At 44.9% G+C, this 20100-nt stretch overlaps 2 protein-coding genes and 1 pseudogene across 3 annotated transcripts; 2 read left to right on the forward strand and 1 right to left on the reverse strand.

Moving 5' to 3' along the window:
* Window positions 1-4997: 4997 nt before the first annotated feature.
* Window positions 4998-7101, forward strand: LOC119341394 (annotated as a pseudogene).
* A 570-nt stretch (window positions 7102-7671) lies between these two features.
* Window positions 7672-19981, reverse strand: LOC119336149 (exosome complex component RRP41 homolog). The gene is made up of 11 exons (XM_037608161.1): window positions 19705-19981; window positions 19357-19484; window positions 19167-19274; window positions 18585-18626; window positions 18441-18508; window positions 12619-12697; window positions 12492-12528; window positions 8624-8740; window positions 8445-8530; window positions 8181-8270; window positions 7672-8015 (listed from the first exon to the last, which is right to left on the reverse strand). Exons 2-11 carry the CDS (start codon window positions 19411-19413, stop codon window positions 7971-7973), a joined length of 729 nt encoding a protein of 242 aa, XP_037464058.1. The 5' UTR covers window positions 19414-19484; window positions 19705-19981; the 3' UTR covers window positions 7672-7970.
* LOC119336150 (2-carboxy-1,4-naphthoquinone phytyltransferase, chloroplastic-like) lies at window positions 9588-11967 on the forward strand. 2 transcript variants are annotated; one of them, XM_037608162.1, is made up of 6 exons: window positions 9588-9983; window positions 10165-10268; window positions 10394-10468; window positions 10567-10705; window positions 11172-11294; window positions 11681-11967. In XM_037608162.1, exons 1-5 carry the CDS (start codon window positions 9741-9743, stop codon window positions 11178-11180), a joined length of 570 nt encoding a protein of 189 aa, XP_037464059.1. In that variant the 5' UTR covers window positions 9588-9740; the 3' UTR covers window positions 11181-11294; window positions 11681-11967. The 2 variants fall into 2 exon arrangements, with proteins under 2 accessions (XP_037464059.1, XP_037464060.1); XM_037608163.1 differs by having other exon boundaries at window positions 9590-9983; window positions 10397-10468.
* Window positions 19982-20100: the final 119 nt, after the last annotated feature.

Consider the following 20100-nt stretch of genomic DNA (forward strand, 5'->3'; position numbering starts at 1 on the left):
AAACGGGCAGACTGCGGGGCCACCTCGGGGCAACTCGAGGGCTGGTTTTACACGTAGGCTGACCCATCCGGTGTGCCCTGAGAACGAGATACGTGCGACTCCTATCGGGATTTGTCGGCACATCGGGCGGCTTTGCTGGTCTTGTTTTACCATTGTCGAAATGTTTTGCGAACCGGGATTCCGAGACTGATCGGGTCTTCCCGGGAGAAGGTCTATTCCTTCGTTGGCCGTGAGAGCTTGTGATGGGCTGAGTTGGGACACCCCTGCAGGGTATATAATCTTTCGAAAGTCGTGCCCGCGGTTATGAGGCAGATGGGAATTTGTTAATGTCCGGTTGTAGATAACTTGACACTTGACCTCTTTAAAATGCATCAACTGTGTGTGTAGCCGTGATGGTCTCTTCTCGGCGGAGTCCGGGAAGTGAACACGGTTTGAGTTATGCTTGACGTAAGTAGTTTTAGGATCACTTCTTGATCGCTTCTAGCTTCTCGACCGATGCGTTGCTTCTTTTCTCGCTCTCACTTGCGTATGTTAGCCACCATATATGCTTAGTGCTTGCCGCAGCTTCACCATATTACACCTTTCCTACCTATGAGCTTAAATAGTCTTGATCTCGCGGGTGTGAGATTGCTGAGTCCCCGTGGCTCACAGATTCTACCAAAACAGATGCAGGTGCCGAGGATACTGGCGCAAATGGCGCAACTGAGCTGAAGTGGAAATTTGATGAGGCCCTTGGTCGTTACTATGTATCGTTTCCAGATGATCAGTAGAGGAGCCCAGTCGGGACGATCGGGGATCTAGCATTTGGGGTTGTCTTCTTTTCATTTGAACTTGACCGTAGCCGGTCTATGAGTGTATTTGAATGATGTATGCTCTTAATTTATGTATTGTGTGAAGTGGCGATTGTAAGCCAACTCTCTTTATCCCAGTCTTGTTCATTACATGGGATTGTGTGAAGATGACCCTTCTTGCGACAAAACTACTATGCAGTTATGCCTCTAAGTCGTGCTTCGACACGTGGGAGATATAGCCGCATCGTGGGTGTTACAGATTCGAGTCAAATAAGAACAGTTCTGGCTTCAAAAGAGGGCTGATTCTGAATTCCTAATAGTTACTGTAGACAGACATATATCTAGGCTATGGTTCAGATGTCTTTCGTGTAACCGATTAGAACATTTTGTGTCACCATGTACCATTTATGTGCCGTCGAGCAGCCCAAAATAGTCTGAAACACAGTGGTTTAGCTATGGTACACTGATATGGTGACATGGATACAAGGACATGGGATGTAGCAATGTCTAGAAACAGCCATACGGCAAGTATGTATACATAATTAATGAAGTGCCATGTAATAAAAACAGAAAAACCGGATGCGTGAGAGATCAAAATACTGCCCCATGTGTTGCTTTCATGCCTCTTTTTCGAGGCTTTGAGTACTGAATTATCATCGATTTCCTCAATCATCATGGTACTTTTAAGTTGTAGCATGAGCCCTTAGAGGATATTTTTGATTGACAACACCAGCCCCAGTTTCTTCAATATCAACACTGATACTATTGTTTAATATACTCTCACCAACTAAAGATTGGCTGCCTGGGATGCCACTGCCTCCAGATGCCATGTCGTTGTGTTACTCCCTAGCCAACACAGCAGCAACATCAGTAGATCAGGAGGAGCATTATACAACAAAGTATAGTGGTGACTCTAGACCGCAGCAAGACGAATCCATGCGGAGGCGTGCTCGTGTTGTCGCCCAGTTGCTCTTGATCCAATCTACTGCCCTGGTCAATTGAGCGAATAAAGAGGGAGAGAGAGAGAGACACTACTAGGGAAAAGCCTATACACAGAATCTTATCAGCGCGCTTTAAAATAAGGCGCTGCTGCTAATTAGCAGTAGCGTGCTCAGGAGTAACTCGCTGCTGAAACAAATATAGCAGTAGCGCGCCCGCTCAAAGACGCGCTACTGCTATAATTCTCACGAGGCCGCCACGAGGCTAGTTATAGCAGCAACGTGTTATAACGACGGGCGCTACTGCTACGTAGCATAGTAGCAGCGCATTTCTCCAATAAGCGCTACTGCTAAATTTACTACAAAAATTTAGCCCCATCTCCTCTATCCGATCCACTCACACAGTCACACACTAGCTCACTGGATCCCCTCTCAATCCCCCGCGCTGGTCCACCCCCGTCACCCCTCTTCCGTCTGCGCCGCCGTCACCTCCTCCTCCTTGCTGGACTCGGTACCGGCCTCCTCCTCCGTCCTTCCTCTCCACTCGCCGTTGGCCGGCCCCTCCTCGCTCCGCCTTCCTCCTCCGTCCTCCCTCCACTGGCCGCGCCGGCCGGCCCCTCCTCGCTCCACCTTCCTCCTCCATCCTACTCTCTTCTCCCTCCTCGAGTCGCCCCTCCTTCTCCCTCCTGCCCGCTACATTTTGATTTAGTAGCTAGGCTAGTTCATATGCAACATTTTGATTTAGTTGATATGATTTAGTTGATTTAGTAGGCTAGTTGATTTAGTTGACTTAGAACATTTTGATTTAGTTGATTTAATAGGCTAGTTCATTTAGTGGACTTAGAACATTTTGATTTAGTTGCTTTAGTAGGCTAGTTCATTTAATTGATTTAGAACATTTTGATTTAGTTGATTTAGTAGGCTAGTTGATTTAGTTGATTTAGTTGATTTAGTAGGCTAGTTGATTTAGTTGACTTAGAACATTTTGATTTAGTTGATTTAGTAGGCTAGTTCATATGCAACACTTTGATTTAGTTGATATGATTTAGTTGATTTAGTAAGCTAGTTGATTTACTTGACTTAGAACATTTTGATTTAGTTGATTTAGTAGGCTAGTTGATTTAGTTGATTTAGAACATTTTAATTTAGTTGATTTAGTAGGCTAGTTGATTTAGTTGACTTAGAACATTTTGATTTAGTTGATCGTTAATCCTTTGCTCATATTGCTTTAGGGAAAATGGCGCCACCACCACCACCACTATGTCGACTGTGCAAGTCAAGATGCGCCAGCAGCCTTGCAACTGGCAAGTTGTTCGGCATCTACTTCTAGCCGAGTTTTCGTCATGCGGCGGTAAGAAATTAGATGAAATGTAATAACTATTTTGTTTTTAGTGTTGGCATTACTGCATTGTGTCATTTTGCTTATTTTACACAGATCGTCCCATGCAATGTGAAGTTGAAATTCAACAAGCTGACGGGAGACACTGTGATATTTGAGGCTCCTGGGGGGGCGTACACTATGGAGGTCGAGAAAGGACGCAATATGTCGCAGATTGGAGGAGATGGATGGGCCCGTTTCGTCGCTCCCATGCGTCTTATTGGTGGTGAGTTAATCAGCTTCTCCTTCCGAGCAGAAAGACCCAAGCTAGCTGTCATTTATCTCAATCTGGTGGAAGATGATGAAGATGACGAAGATGATGAAGATAATGAGGACCCACTCGATGAAGATGATGAGGACCCACTTCATGAAGCCATCGTAGCTCAAAGAACAAGGCTAAGTGAGGAGGAGGTGTCCAATCTGTGGGACATAATTCCGCCACGTGCTGACTTTGTCGGGGTGCCATTCGTGACTCGCTTGACAAATACCATGGTTGATCGACATGATATGGTATGTTATACTTACAAATGCAAATTATCCGATGAATTACTTAGTGTACAGTCCAATGATATGGTATGTTGTGTGGAATCTAATCGATGATATGTTTTAGTGTAGAGTTTGATCACATGCTTATTAGTGTAGAATCTAACGAAACTATTAATAGTGTAGATAATCCATATGTACTTATTTGCGAGGCTATTTATTAATTGATATGTTTTTTTTATTCAGAAATTGGGAAAGAGCATATCTGTGAGTTATGGTATCGAGCCTGACGAAGAAGGCTCGGCTGGACTACGCCTTACTGCAAGGGGCTCCGTCACAACCTGCACTTACCGCGTGGACACGGGCGGTCGCACACACTTAAACTCGGTTGGGTGGAAGAAATTCCTCGATGGCAAAAATCTTCGTGTTGGACAGGCCATCCTAATTACTATCAGGAACACCAACCGCCCAGGCTTAAGGATGATGATTGTCTTTGATATCATCTAGAACTACATATGTGTGTGTGGCTATATCATCTAGAACTACATATGATGATCGTCGTCGATATCATCTAGAACTACATATGATGATGGCCGTTGATATGACCTTGTACTGCTTGAGGATGCATGTTGACTATGCATGAAATTGTTATCTAGTACTCCCTTCGTTCCAAATTACTCGTCGTGGTTTGAACTAAAACCACGACGAGTAATTTGGAACGAAGGGAGTACTACCTAGTAATGGCTTATGAATTTGATATCTACTAGCAGTACCTAGTATCTAGTATCTGAAAGGGAAAGGGGTAATGGGAAAATAATGAAAGATATAGCAGTAGCGAGGGATGGCGAAATCGCTACAGCTAGGTAATAGTAGCGCGTTCTTAAAAAGCGCTGCTGATATCGTAAATAGTAGTAGCGCGGGTAAGGGTCGCGCTACTACTATGAGTTAGTTGTAGCGACTTATTAGTAGCGGGTCCACCCGCGCTGCTGCTAGCCTCAAAACTCGCGCTACTACTAGTGTTTTCCCTAGTAGTGAGAGCTGGCTGGTTGGTTTAGGAGTGGGCATCTACTGGGCTTATCGTGTCCTGACATGCCGGCAGCGTGCCGATGGCTGTATCGTCTACCCGTGTCACTCTAGGGATACGTGTATCTAGCGTATCGGATGTGTATTGTAATAGACATGCCAGACCTGGCTATATTGGTGCTTCATAGTCGTTTAGCATATGTTCTTATGATGGATTGCTATGTTTGTATACTTCTACATACACTTACTTATTTATTGTCATGGACAGACATGATAGCATACCCTTACTATAATATTGTTACATTGCAAATGACTGCTTAAATGGGATAATTATAACTCGAGGCAGTCTGGTGTTATATGCTAAAGAATCAGGTTTTAACCATACAATCACCAGAAACTAGAAATGGAGGATGGCCTTGAGCTTAGTTTAGGCCTCTCTTTGGGTGGTGGGTCTTCTGGGAAATCTAAGGCAAGATATGCTTCTCTAGAGCCTAAGGCGGAACCTCAAGTGGAAGAGAGCAGTAGCAAAGGTGTCTCGCAACCTCCCGACGCTCCTTTTGCGCATTACTATCAAGCAACTGCTGAGAACCAGTAACACAGTAGCAAGAAGAGGCAGAGCCCTGCTACCCCGCCGTTTGGGAACTTCTGGGGACAATATGGGGGCTCCTCTGCTCCAGTGGCAGATGGATCCAGTGAACTAATGGCCCACCAATCTCAGCTTCCCCAGTATCAAGAGGGGCGGACTCCAAATAATATTGGAAATAATTCTGAGGAAAACATGCCAGTCTCAAGTAAAAGAAAGATGCTTTCTGAAGAGACAAGTTTTCAGAAGAAGCATCATTCTGCTGTTGACTAGCCTGACGCATTCAGTAAGAGCTCTGAAGGAGGTGTGAAAAATGCACCAATTTCAATTAGCACAGATGATGGTTCAACGGTGAAAATGAGGATGTTGCGGACTCGGAAGCAGAAGGCTCAAACTCTTGGTTGGTTGCACAGCGTGAAGACAGTGACAATGGCTCTTTGGTAAACAGAGGATCTGATATAAAGAGATCCAGTGATGATGCTACAGGTGGATTCAAGGAAAGAGGCAACCGAGCTTTTCAGGTAGTGAATCTAGCTCTGGAAAGTTGCCGCATAGAAATCCCTTACAAGCATCGAATGTAGTGACTGCGCAATATCAAGGCCAGACTCAGGTTTCAGCACCCCTGGGCATAACTAATGCACCCAATTTTCCTCCAATGTATATAGTGCAATTGAGGCCACCCGTACACAATGGACTAGCTATCCAGACGATGGGTGGTGCCTCCCAGGTTTCTTTTGGTTACCCAACAGGTCAGCTACCAATACTTGAAACGAGCTCTTCATGGGCATTTGGTACTCCGCCTCAGGCTATTTCTTCCTTTGCTGCAAAGCAAGCCGAATGAGCAGGAGTCAAACAAGCTGATGATGGAAAGAAACCTCAAGGTTAGTTCACCTCGTAATACTCTACTTATGTGCAAATAAAGAGGAAAAGGTTCTGTTGCTACGGTAATCTAATATATGCCATAAAATGACTCATATATGTGTCTACCTCTCTAAATGACATCTGGATTTGTTAGGTTAGGTAAGAACACTGAGTTGAAATACTTGGTCTGGATATTTCAATGAAGAGTTTTAGTCTACTGTCCAGTCCCAAACTTCCTTGTTTATTAGTTTCTCCTTCAGTTTGGTATGATGGAAGCAATCTGGAGGTGTGTAGTTAGCTCATCTAATTCAGAACCACTTTAATTACTACTCCCTCCGATCCAAAATAAGTGTCGCAGTTTTGAACTAAGGTTAGTTCAACCTCAGTTCAACACTTCGACATTTACTATGGTTCGGAGGGAGTATATGTGAGCAGTATAGTCACTTCTTGATATGCAAGTGCTTTCCTGTAATCTAGCAAGGTAAAATGAACATGGTTGAAAAGTAATTCCTCATTGAGCTTCTTGTGCGCACAGATATACCTTTTGTTCGTTTAAAATTTGGAAACGTTATCGTTTCCCTTTCTCTTCTATATGAACTGCACAGGCTGGCACGTCCTCCTCTGCTCTTTTGGAGGATGGTAAGGTTGTCGAGAAGGTATTGCCTCTCATGGGCTCGGGCTCTGGTATAAGACCGGGCATCGCCCCGAACATCAAATTCGGAGGGTCCGGATCATACCCTGATCTTCCCTGGGTATCCACAACCGGGACTGAACCAAATGGCATGACCATATTGGGCGTAACATACAACTTCGGCAGAAACAAAGTGAAGATCATGTGTGCTTGCCATGGCACACACATGACGCCTGAGGAGTTCACGCGACACGCTAGCGTGGATGCCACGGGCCAGGAGAACAACGCTACAATGTCGGTGTTTCCTGTCGGGAATCAAGCAGCCTCAGCCCAAAACTAATTCGGCGGCTGCGTGCCGGTTTCATACTGTGCTTGTTGTTCCCTTTGTGTCCATATCATCAGTTCAGTATATTGTTACTGTAAATGTTCATATTGTTTTCTACAAACTTGATCGCACTTTATAAGGTTTGACTTAAGTCAAAACTAATATGCGGAGAGTACATAAAAAAATGGAGGTACTATTTGACTACAGCCAGCAAAATGGTGTGCTGGAGCTGCGTTGCCATTTGGTGATAATGCAGGCAGAATGACAGTAGCATACATATGCTTTCTAAGAGTTTTTCAGTCAAACAATTTTTCACCATCCATCATAAATGAGGTATTTCCTCCGTCTAGGTACATAAGTCATTTTAGGTTGTGCACCGCAACCAAGGCGAAGGAAAAAAAACAAAAGAATTTAATGTTTATTTGCTAATTAATAGCACTGCATGTAATGAACTGGCCGCTGCAAGCCATTGAAAGCATACACACTCCACCTCTCTTATTGGTTGATTCCTTTATTCATGTCAAAAACAATAAACGAGGTAAGAACTAATGCACCGCACCTAAGTGTTTTGGACGTATTTGGTTTTCGTAAAGTGACTTATACACCTAGACGGAGGAAGTAGAAATGCTTTCACAACATGTCAACCTGGGGATGTATGTACCATACTTCGCCTGGTATTTAAGTTAAATTTGCAGCATGTTAAAACATTTTCAAAAGTACAACATGGATATCAAGTTCAACATCAAAGTTTCACATAATCAAGATGTCATCTCCTGCGCGCTACAGCATACATTAGGAGGGAAAATGATGGTCCAGCTATCTTTGACAGGTTCAGTGTCATTTTTTCTCTCAATGCTAGCTCTGCTAGGCAGATAAGCCATCAATCAGCGTTACACAACAGACCCGCCTTCAAGTGCCACAGGCTCTCGTTCAATAGCCTCCACCTGCTAGGTTTAACTAGCCTCGCTGACACTCCAGCTGCTTCGTGTTCTCCAATAGCACCTATTTCAGCATCACAACACAACCAACCAGCATTCAGGTTTCATACAATGGGAAAATCATTGGTGTACACAACAATATGGTTTCAGTGTGTCCAATGGTAGGATGACAAGTTTGGGGAAGATGTAATTGAGCAAGGGCGGCCGAGAATAAGGAACAGTTCTTAACCTCTCGGATGTAGGTTGCGATCGCTTTGCACCCTTCAGTTGCAAGGTCCATCACAGTCTCAAATGTATCCATTGGTAGTTTCGCGTCCATCTGAAAGTCACCTTTTGAGCATTAGTGTTACTGTGAATGAATGATGTCGTGCAGCAAACTAAGCACATAGGAAATGTGTCGCAACTCGCATCAGAAAGTTTGTGCTGCAGATGAGGCACGGGCTAGGGAGACCCTGAAATTTGGAGCAATCAAAGTTTATGATCGTTCTGTAACCTGCAGAAGAGTCACTTTGTCCATCTTTGCAAGAATGCCAACTGTGACATCCGCGCCTCCAGCGCTGTCTTCTATATAATTCAGATCTGAAATAACATATTAGAATGGTTAAGGGCCTCTTTGTCTGAGATGATTCTTTGCTTTGTCATAGATGTGAGAACAGAAAATAGGCCCCCTACCAAGCAAAGGAGTAGAACACAGATACCCAGCACTGCAAGAAGTGACTATGTCTCGCATTGGAATCCCAGCATCTGCAAGTGCTAGAGTTGCAGCATTGATGCATGCAGACCTGGTTCCTGTTAGACACACAGTCATGATCAAGATAGAAACTTGTTCATATTTACTACCACTAATGCTACAATCGTTTCGAAATAGACAAAAATAACACTATGCCATAGCGGGACTGGGTAATGGAAACAAGAAAATGCATGTTTATTAAGTAAAATATTTACACAGCCTCTGGACAAAAAAGTAGGCTTGTGTCGTGTGCCTTTGGTTTGGCAAGGAAATGAAGTAGGTTCTACAAATCTCTACTCCTAATGTCTGAGTTGGTAGGATTGCGTCCACGGTTTATTTTCGTCTGGTTATATTTCGCCTGGTTTATTTTCGTCCGGTTTATTTTCGTCTCACACCCCACCATCATATCTCCTCACGTTGATTTTTTTACCCTCACAATAAAAACTTTCCTAACTTTTTCAAAGTTTCCTAACTAGACACGTTATAAACGGGCAGGGACGGATAGCACGTTATCGATTAATAAAATTTAGTTTTATGACAATCAATTACAAATCCTAATTATCCTAATGCATTGATCTTTGCCTTTTCTAAGTGATTGTTATATCCTCGCAAAAAAAGGTGGTTGTTATAGAGAGGGGTTAGCCACGGAAATCATCCCTCCATCCTCGGCTGCATCCCTCACCCACGTCGCTGCAGCAGGATCTTCATCCGCCATCCTGGGCAATTGCAGCGGCGATGCGTGCCAGCTTCACGATAGTGGGGAGGACCAGGCCGCCGTGAAGGTAGGCCATGCGCTCGTCACGTTCCACGAGCGGAACCTGCGCACGGAGGCGGTAGCGCGGGGTGGCAGCAGGCAATGAGGAGGTCGCGCTACGTGACGAGCTAAAACAAAACTCAAGAAAAACCTTTCTCGCTTCGCCCGCCCGCCCACGGCCTGCCGCGCGTCGACGTCTCCGTTCCCCTCAGCCTTATCCATGCACCCGCGCTCCCAGCTGCCGACGGAGATGGAGTGCCGCTCCTGAACAAAGCTAAGCTCCCCCAGCCAACGCCTCCGAGCCGATGCCGCTCGCCGGCATTGCACTCGCGCCTCTCCTCGTCTCCCCTCACGCGCCTTCCTCTCCCCGTGGCAGCGTCGCCGTCTCTGTAGAGGCCGCGAGAAGGCGTCGCGCGCTACGGCGAGTGCGGTGCTCGGCCGCAGCGGCGTCCGGCGGAGACGGGGACGCCGGCGAGCTCTCACGCGCGACGCTGCTCTGGAGAGCGGCCAAGCTGCCCATCTACTCCGTGGCGCTCGTGCCACTCACCGTGAGTTCCCCAAATTCTTCCCTCCCCATTGCCCTTGCCAATGCTTCGCTCTGCAATTCAGAATTGCATAACCTGTTAGTGTGCTGGCATGCAAATCAGAATGAGTATTGATCGCAGTATTTGGTGGTTTGCAACTACGATCACCTTACACATTTGCATTGACGGTTGCTTGCACTTGCAGGTAGGCACTGCTGCTGCTTATAACCATGCGGGGCTGTTCTTTGCCAGACGCTACTTTGGCCTCTTGGCTGCTGCTATCCTTGTGATCACCTGGCTCAATCTGAGGTAAAACTCACATGCATAAAAATATTACTACAACATACACTCTGACAAGTAAATCGATGTTGATATCAATAGCAGTGTTCAACCATTGATTTCCCTGCTCTGAACGTATTGTATTTTTACACTAGCAGCAATGACGTTTATGATTCAGATACTGGCGCTGATAAGAACAAGAAAGAATCTGTCGTCAACATTGTTGGCAGGTACTGCTCGTTTCCAGTGCCGAGTAGTAGTAACATTCTAAATGCTTGCATACGTGTATTTAGAAACGAAACATTTCAGAGTGTGACCTGCTGTGCAGTTGGGCAGTGACACAATATGCTGCAAACGTTCCTCTTCTGTTCGGCTTTGGAGGGCTATTTTGGGCCTTTACAGAAGCAGGAGACGTCAGGTTCATCACTTTGGTTCTATGTGCAATCCTTTGTGGTTATGTTTCTCAGGTAAAATATTCTGCCCCTTCGTTAGGGAACCTTTTGTTTCCTTCGCTTCCATATCACCCTGGCACAATATATTTTGCCTTTTGCTGATCTCTACTCCTAATAAAGGAGTTGGTAGGATTGCATCCATGATTTTTTTTCATCTGGCTATATTTTGTCTGGTTTATTTTCGTTCGGTTTATTTTTGTCTCACATCCCACCACCATATCTCCTCACGTTGATTTTTTTACTCTCACAATAAAAAATTCCTAACCTTTCCAAATTTTCCTAACTGGACACGTTACACTGCGTGTGTAACCTAGATTACTCTTAGTTCGGACTGGAGACATGAATAAGTAGGCATCGATTTAGGATTTCCACTCGTGCAATGTGTTACTGGAGTTGGAGGATTCAGATGCTGTTGTGAAAAATGAATCTCGAGTGCCAGCAGCATCTCCAGTCTCTGAAAATGTTTATGATGTTATGCCAGGTGTTCTGAAGCGTCCTTCGAGTTCGAGCTCCGCCTCGATCTCATTTGTGCCACGGTCCTCCTCCCTGCAGCACGCTCTGATCTCCTATGCAACGTGCTGCTCTATCCGTCAGTAACCACAAGGTAACGATGATGAAATATCTTCCCCTCTCAATCTCTTGTTTATGTTGTTCATTATTTTCCAAATAAGATGCGGAAATTCGATGCTATTGTGGAGAATGTGTTGTTGTGCTGAAAATTTGAGCTACACAGCATTTTTTTAAGCTATTGTAGGTGAATCCTGCAGTTGATGCCAATGACTTCATTTCAATTTTAATTTTTGAGTTTGTTTGGTTATCTTTTCTTAGTATTTAGTTGAGCTGGAAATTTTACTGATTACATGTCTAGAAGAATGGTTCTGGTACACAGGTGTTATGCTTCTATTCATGATTCGCCTCTTATTGTTGATCCGAACTATTATGTTTGGTCATGCCAAATCCTGTTGACTGGAATTTTTTTTGGTCATGCAGATTTTACAGAGAAAGTGGTACTATTTAACCTCACACAGGATGTGGTATGGATCAATGGGATCACCAAGTGTCTTCTGTGGCATATTGCTTCGGTGTGAGAGGCGCATGTCCTCCCTTTCCCCTATCCCCTCGCCTCCCGTCACTTCCCTGAGTCTAGCTGGTGCCGCAGTCAATGCTGTTGTCTACCTCGTCTTCCTTTCATTTTTTTCACCCATGCTTTGGTTGAAGTCGTTGTTTGGTTCCCAGGCTGGACAAATCCTGCATTTCTAAAATCATTGATTTGTTTCTGGAAGTAATACCTTAGGTTTAAGATTATGTTATTCATAATATTTGTGTATATTAATGGTTGATCCTTCCAGCAGAGCTGACACTATCGACAATGAAGAATAAAGACCATGGAATTATAACATTTCTTAAGAATTTGGCAGCACGCCGCAAATGCAATAGTGTCTTTGTTTGGCACATTTATCCATGAACTCAGAATAAAATATGAGGGACAAAATATGTGAGTGTTCTTTTCATCTACAGAACATTTCGTGGGCATTTTACTAATGTGCAAGACATGTTGTCTAATGTGCACGAGGTTCCTATAACTATGTTAGACACGGTTAGTGTTGAGCTTTAAGAAAATATATACCCTGTTGCAACACATGCCCATTGTCCTATATCCGAAAAATGGTCGACCACGCACCGACATGTTATAAGCATTGCAGCCCGTAGCAACGCACGGGCATTTTACTAGTATCTAGTAGTTATAGAAGTGCATGTAGATTAGAGATGGATCTGAAATATTCAAAGACAGTGCACTTACCACCATCAGCTTGAAGAACTTGGACAAATATGTCAATCTATAAATAAACACAGTAAGCATTCAAAGTGGGTCCTGTTTATAATTTAGGATAGAGGTTTCTTGCAGCTCTACTTGTTAGATGACTCACCTGTGAGTGTGGCATTAAATGTGTTAATATGCTTGCCTCCATTGTTTGTCGAATAACAAGAGAAATTTCTGTTGATCGCCTGTCACAAAGTTATAGATTCACCATATTACTATATAGTTGTTGAAAAATTAAGTAGATTACAACTGACATGAATCAACTAAGCTATACATTACACTGTCTGTTTTATTTTCACATGAGAAAGTTTCTGAACTTCTACTTTAATTCCATTGCAACATTTGGTCACATTACTGGCCCAAAAAGCTCTTGAGATGACACCCACCCTTAGTTTTGAGGACCTTTCCCCTTTAAGAACAACTCGGACACAATTCAAAAATAACAGTCCCCAACACAGACAACAATAATGAAAATACTGACATGAATAAACTAAGCTATACATTAGCACTGTCTGTTTTATTTCACACGAGGAAATTCCTGAACTTCTACTTTAATAGCATTGCAATATTTGGTGACGTTACCGGCCCAAAAAGCTCTCAACATGATCCCCATTAAGAAAAAATCAGACATAATTCAAAAGTACAATCCCCAATACAGAAAATGTAGAATCAGGGGAGAGAGGGGTGGCGGCTGGGATAGAAAGATGGCCTGGTATTGTATTCTATTGGAGTTAGGGTTTCCTGTACAAGGGGGCAGCACATATATAGGCTGCAGGGTTACATGGGCCACATGGGCCACATGGGCCATAAGCGCGCGAGCACACACACACACACACTGAAATACAGATAAGACACAGCCCAACACTCCCCCTCAAGAGGGATGATAGATATCTATCATGCCCATCTTGTCACAAGCAAGATTGTTCTCCCTGGTTCCCAAACCTTTTGTCAAACAATCGGCGATTTGTTGTCCAGAGCTCACATGAGTTATCTTGATGATTCCTGCATCTAGTTTCTCTTTGATAAAGAATCTGTCTATCTCCACATGTTTTGTTCTGTCATGTTGCACTGGATTATTAGCAATGCTGATTGCAGATTTGTTGTCACACCACACATTCAGAGGATCTTGTCTGAGCACTTTCAGCTCAAGCAGAAGGCCTCTTACCCATAACATCTCACTCAGCCCTTGAGACATTGCCCTATACTCAGCTTCTGCAGTTGATTTTGACACCACCGGTTGTTTTTTGCTTCTCCATGATACCAAATTTCCACCAACAAACACACAATAGCCAGAGGTTGATCGTCTATCATCAAGACAGCTAGCCCAATCAGCATCGCTATAACCGTCAACATTCAAATGGCCATTACTCTTGAACCAGAGTCCCATACCAGGGCTGCCCTTTAGATACCTCATGATTCTATAGACTGCATCAAGGTGTCCACTTCTGGGGTCATGCATATATCTACTTACTACACTTACTGCATATGTAATATCTGGTCTAGTGTGACACAAGTACAGAAGTTTGCCAACCAATTGTTGATATTTTGCTTTGTTAACTTGTTCACCCATCTGTGTTGTCAATTTGTGATTTTGTTCAATGGGAGTTGGGGCTGCTCTACATCCAAGCATTCCCATATCACTTAGGAGCTCTAAGGTATACTTCCGCTGAGACAGGGCTATTCCCCTCTTTGATCTTGCAACTTCGATACCCAGAAAATATTTTAGCTGACCAAGATCCTTAACTTCAAATGCTTTGCCTAGGCATTTCTTTAGTCTTCCAATCTCCTCTTCATTGTCTCCCGTTATTATGATGTCATCCACATATACTGCAAGAATAGTAATCGTTGTTTGGAATGTTTATAGAAAACAGTGTGATCTCCATTGCATTGTTTATACTCCATACTGCAAACTGCTTGCCTGAACCGGTCAAACCAAGCCCTTGGCGATTGCTTCAAACCATAGAGAGATTTTCTCAATCTACAAACCTTCCCAACAGTCCCAGGTGTAGAAAGTCCAGGAGGAATTTCCATGTAGACTTCCTCTTGTAGATCTCCATGTAAAAAGGCATTTTTTACATCAAGTTGGTGTAGTGGCCATCCAAAGTTAGCTGCACATGAGATTAGAATCCTCACTGTATTCATCTTTGCAACTGGGGCGAATGTTTCGTCATAATCAATACCATACGTTTGGCTGTACCCTCTGGCTACCAGTCTTGCCTTGTAACGCTCAACCTTACCCTCAGGATTCTGCTTCACTGTGAAGATCCACTTACAACTGACTGCCTTCTTCCCATATGGAAGATTTGCTAGCTCCCATGTTTTGTTCTTTCTCAGGGCCTCCAACTCTTCCCTCATGGCTTCACACCACTTTGGATCTTGTCTTGCTTCTTTCCAGTCTTTAGGAACAATCACGGCTTGAAGTGATGCGACAAATGCTCTAAATGAAGGTGATAGGGCTTCATAGGTGACATAATTACTGATGTCATACTCAAGATTGCCCTTGCTCAAAGTTTTCCTTGCTACTTCCTTCTTGAGAGCAATTGGCAGGTTAGGTGATGCTTCTTCAGTACTTGAATTTTCATATGACTCCACTTCAGATGAGCTTCCTGTCGCTTGAGTTTCTTCTGACTGCTCCCCCTGTTCCATAGTTTCTTTTGACTGCTCCTCATGCACTTGTTCCTCCACACCTCTCTTCCTTCTTGTATACACCTGAGGATTCCTTTCCTCATTTGGTCTCTGCCACCTCTGCTGTTCAGCCCCATCAACTACAACTGGAATGAAGGATCCCACTATTTTCGGGGTTGGTATTGGCTGCTCCTTGTCGCCATTGGTGCTGCACTCACCACTCAAGTTGCACTCCCCCTCTTGACCACCCTGCATAGATTGTGAGTGGTCAAGTTCTTCGAATAAAGTGCTGAGATCTGTCTTCTCACCATAGAAAGGCTCAGATTCTCGAAAGGTGACATCCATACTTACAAATGTGCGCCTTTCAGCAGGACTCCAACACTTATAGCCTCGCTGCCCTGCAGGATATCCAACAAACATGCATTTTACAGCTCGTGGATCCAGCTTTCCCACTGCTGGTCTGTGATCTCTAACGAAGCAGGTGCACCCAAATAACTTCGGAGGAACTGAGAATTTGTTCTCCCCAAATAGCATCTCACATGGGGACTTCATACCAAGCATTTTTGAAGGCATCCGGTTGATCAGGAACATTGCAGTCATGACAGCTTCACTCCACAAGAATTTTGGCACATTCATGGTGAACATAAGTGATCGAGCCACTTCTAAAATGTGTCGGTTTTTCCTTTCTGCAACACCATTCTGAGCAGGGGTATCTGGACATGATGTTTGGTGCATTATGCCTTGTGCTGACAGGAAACCTCCAAATTGCTTGTTTACATATTCAGTTCCATTGTCAGATCTAATCACCTGCACCTGCACATTGAATTGGTTTCGCACATAGGCATAAAACTCCTGAAAACATTGGAATACCTCATCTTTATGTCGCATGAGGTACACCCAAGTCATGCGAGTGTGGCAGTCTATAAATGTCACAAAATATTTCATTCCACTAACAGAAACAACAGGACATGTCCACACATCAGAGTGAATCAGCATAAACGGGGATATACTCCTTAGCCCCTTACTCAAATATGAGATTCTTGTGTGCTTTGCATATTCACATGCATCACACACAAGCTTACTCTTGTCTACTCCACGCATTACATCAGGAAACATCTTACTCATCTTATCAAAAGCCATATGCCCCATGCGACAGTGATGGATCATCGCCATTGTCTCACTTACTCCAACTAGTACAGCCAAAATAGGACTAGCACCAGACCTAGACACATCACGATCCATATACCACAATCCACTACGCCTGGTTCCTGTCCCAAGTTTCCTTCCAGTCATCCTCTCCTGAATCAAACATATTTTCTTATCAAGAGTTATTCGGCAATCTATCTGATCAATCAAAGCACTTAGAGAAAGCAAGTTCACAGAAAAAGCTGAAACATGTAATACATCAGATAATTTAATAGTGGGTGTACATTGAACTGATCCAACTCCTTTAATCGGTTGTGAGGTGCCATCAGCAGTTTGTATTGTTCCACAATGTGTAATTGGGTACTGAGTATATGATTCAAACTCAGTTGAGGTACCCGCAACATGCTTGGATGCTCCAGAATCTAATATCCAATCTGGAAGGAAATCATGTGTGGATATAGATGCATTTGCAAAGTTACCTTCCCCTGTGTAGACAAAGTGGGCAAAGTTCCCGAAGGTGTTGTCCTCCTGGCTTCTACTCTTCGACTCCCCTTGAGAGGTTGTTGACGTCCCTTCTTGCGTTGCCAAGTTAGCCAAATTTGCTTTGAAGCCACTGGAATAATTCGAACCCCTCGAGTTACCTCTGCCTCTAACTCCCCGGTATCCACCTCGGCTGTAACCTCTTCCCCTGCCACGTATTTCTCTGCGTTGTGCTGTGCAATTGATGCTTATGTGACCTTTCTCTCCACAGTTGAAGCACTCTCTTGTCTCCTTCCATTCAGAAACAGTAAATGCTGAGCGAGATGCATTCGCTTCTCCAGTCCTGGTCAACTTCAACCTGACCTCCTCCTGTGCCATTGCTGCAACTGCCTCCTCAAGCGAGGGGAGCTTTGGCTGATGAAACAACCCAGCACGCCTTCCTTCAAATTCTGAGCTAAGTCCCTTCAAGAATTTCATCACTCTCCTACGCTCTACCCACTTCTTAGTAGCAACTATACATTCTGAATGTGGTAACTCCAGTGGATCATAGTGGTCTAAGTCAGCCCACAAATGCTGCAATTCTGCTACATACTCCATCACCGACTTATCCCCTTGTTTTAGCTCATTTACTCTATCCTCAATCTGCGCCATAAGCATTATGTTCCCTTTCCCGGAGTACAATGTTTCCAGGGTTTTCCATACCTCTGCTGCATGGGGAAGAGTCTCCACGGCTGCTGCAATGGATGGGGTCAAGGAGTTCAGCAGCCATGCCACCACCAGAGAGTCAATGACACTCCACTTCTTCCACTATTCACTTGCCCTGTTCGCCGGTTCATCTACTTCCCCTCTGACATAGCCTTCCAGCCCCTTTGTCCTCAATATTAGCAATGCCCTTCTGGACCAGCTTAGGTAGTTTGTGACCCCTTCCATCTTGATTTCATTTGGCATCAGTTCTATTTTCTGTATCACCTCAGGCTGAGGAACAAGCGCACCTGGGGAAGCCACACCCTCTGCCTTGACAGTGATGAGCTCAGCTAGCTTCTCCAACGCCTTTACCAACCCCTGGTTGTCCCCCATCTTTCCAATCTTGAATCACACCACTAGCAACCTCCAGCAACCACGCTCCCCACTTTCACCTCTCTACTACCTCCTCCCCTCAGATCTGGGATTCCACCTCTCCTTCTTCCACACAAGCCTTCTCCTCTCAGACAATCGCCAGCAAGCACAACCAGCCAACCACCATCACCACTGCTGGGATTGGGAACCCAAGCTCTGATACCATGTAGAATCAGGGGAGAGAGGGGTGGCGGCTGGGATAAAAAGATGGCCTGGTATTGTATTCTATTGGAGTTAGGGTTTCCTGTACAAGGGGGCAGCACATATATAGGCTGCAGGGTTACATGGGCCACATGGGCCACATGGGCCATAAGCGCGCGCACACACACACACACACACACACACACACACACACACTGAAATACAGATAAGACACAGCCCAACAGAAAATGATAATGACATCGGAAATATTAGAAGAAACATAACATGAAGAAAAAGAAGCCTGGAAATAACGATATGAAAACCTGTCATGTCGAAAGCATGTACTGATAATAAATGAATCCACTATAGTCAGTGGTTAAGTTATTTTCATCAGTTCTTCCTCCTCAAGCTGGAACATACCTGTCACCTTTTGGCTTTCTCCTTCGATCCCCAGTGCTAAATTCTGCCATTCTATACTCACAACGCACCTGCAGACACATTTCTCAGAGCGCATCGTAACAAGAGAAGCTTTAATACTCGGTGCACTTGGGCAAATAAACTTACCAAAGCCTCTTTACTGTTTTGGTGCTGACTCCTGTTTTGGATCTGAATGAGTGAAACAAGCAGACATAACATTATGTTTAAAGCTGGGATTTGTTAGCCATTCATATTGAGGAATACTGACTGGTATGAAAAAACAATATCATAGCTACACAAGGAAAGCCGCATCCCTAGACCCTGTGGAATAACTCCCCATGTTCAACTGGCACAGTTTTCCTAGAACATGTTGCCACTATCAAAACACCAGAAGGATACAATTCTGCCGTAGCATCTCTAACATGAACGACTACTGTGCCATTTCATCACACACATTGAGAAAAGTTGCTCCATGTAGTTTGTCTTAGCACCGCACCAACTAGAAAGTAAATCCGTTCATAGACAGTACATGAAACGTGCTGCATGAACTTGGGAAAAGAACCCTTGATAGGCATTCCATCAAACATGTCATCTGCAGTCTCAAAAACATCATCTTGATTCCAAAACTTAACTAAGAACCATGAACTCTCGCTACTCCCTAGCAGACACTGCATCGAACAGTTGGCGTCCAACAGGCTCTGTGCGAGCAAGACGAGGGACATGGACTACCTCTCGGGGCCCGTAGACGGCGGCGATGACCCTGGTGTTGCCCATCTCGAAGAGCGCCGAGCCGTCGGCCCTGGAGACAACGCCGACCTCGCCCTTGAGCTGCCGCATCTGCGAGACACCGGCCGCCAAGAATCAGAGTCAGCCGAGCGTGAAGCAGAGGAAGGCGAGACAGGGAGGAGAGGGGCGTGACCTCGTTGGGGCGGCGGCCGTCGACGCGGAAGCCCGTGAGAGGGTTGACGTACTCCATCGTGGGACTGTTTTGGCCCCTCCACTCCCGCTTCTAGCTCCACGCGGGCGGCGTCGGCGGCGAGGGCTTTGCTGCGGGTTGATACAGAGTGTTAGTTCATTGGCTAAACTTTTGCAAAACCAAAATCATAGCAGTACTACATACTACACTGAACAAATTACGTCCATCCTCACATGTACTAGTTCATACAACTAATATCTTAGCAGATAGCAGTACACGTACACTGCACAAAAGAATTCAGTTTCCATCAACGGTACACACCAAATCTTTGTTCAGCAAATGGGTGCTCACCTTGATGTTTGGGCGAGGGGCTAGGCCTTGGGGTTGCTGCTCCTTGCTCCGGCTGTTGTCTCGGGCGTCAATGGCGTCCGAGTCAGGTCGCCATTGCCATGGAGGTCGCTGCTCCTTGCTGTTGGCAGGATTAGCGCTGCTGAGTTGGGGATCCGGAGGGAAAGAGGCAGGGGTGGCCGGATCTGGAGGCGGAGGAGAGGATCCGACCGGCGACGAGGGGTAGCAGGCGGCGGCGGCGTCACTGGCGGCGTCGTTGAGGGTTCGTGAGGGAGTTGCGGGTGTAGGACAAAATTACTGTTCTGACCCTTAAGGCAAACTAAATCCCGATTTGACCTCGTTCCGAAAAAAATTTCGTTTCTGACCTTTTTCGGTGACGCCAAGGTCCCTGGCGTCTGG

Source organism: Triticum dicoccoides, chromosome 7B (genome assembly GCF_002162155.2).
Source record: "Triticum dicoccoides isolate Atlit2015 ecotype Zavitan chromosome 7B, WEW_v2.0, whole genome shotgun sequence".
Classification (NCBI taxonomy): Eukaryota; Viridiplantae; Streptophyta; class Magnoliopsida; order Poales; family Poaceae; genus Triticum; species Triticum dicoccoides.

Excerpts from the sequence above, each read along its gene's own strand:
- LOC119336150 (XM_037608162.1), top strand. The coding sequence starts at position 9,741 with ATGCCGCTCGCCGGCATTGCACTCGCGCCTCTCCTCGTCTCCCCTCAC. Across the intron at positions 9,984-10,164 it reads TGGCGCTCGTGCCACTCACC|GTAGGCACTGCTGCTGCTTA; the intron begins GTGAGTTCCCCA and ends TTGCACTTGCAG. Across the intron at positions 10,269-10,393 it reads ATCACCTGGCTCAATCTGAG|CAGCAATGACGTTTATGATT; the intron begins GTAAAACTCACA and ends TTTTTACACTAG.
- LOC119336149 (XM_037608161.1), bottom strand. The coding sequence starts at position 19,413 with ATGGAGTACGTCAACCCTCTCACGGGCTTCCGCGTCGACGGCCGCCGC. Across the intron at positions 12,698-18,440 it reads AGAAAGCCAAAAGGTGACAG|GCGATCAACAGAAATTTCTC; the intron begins GTATGTTCCAGC and ends ACTTTGTGACAG. Across the intron at positions 8,016-8,180 it reads TCGCAACCTACATCCGAGAG|GTGCTATTGGAGAACACGAA; the intron begins GTTAAGAACTGT and ends ATGCTGAAATAG.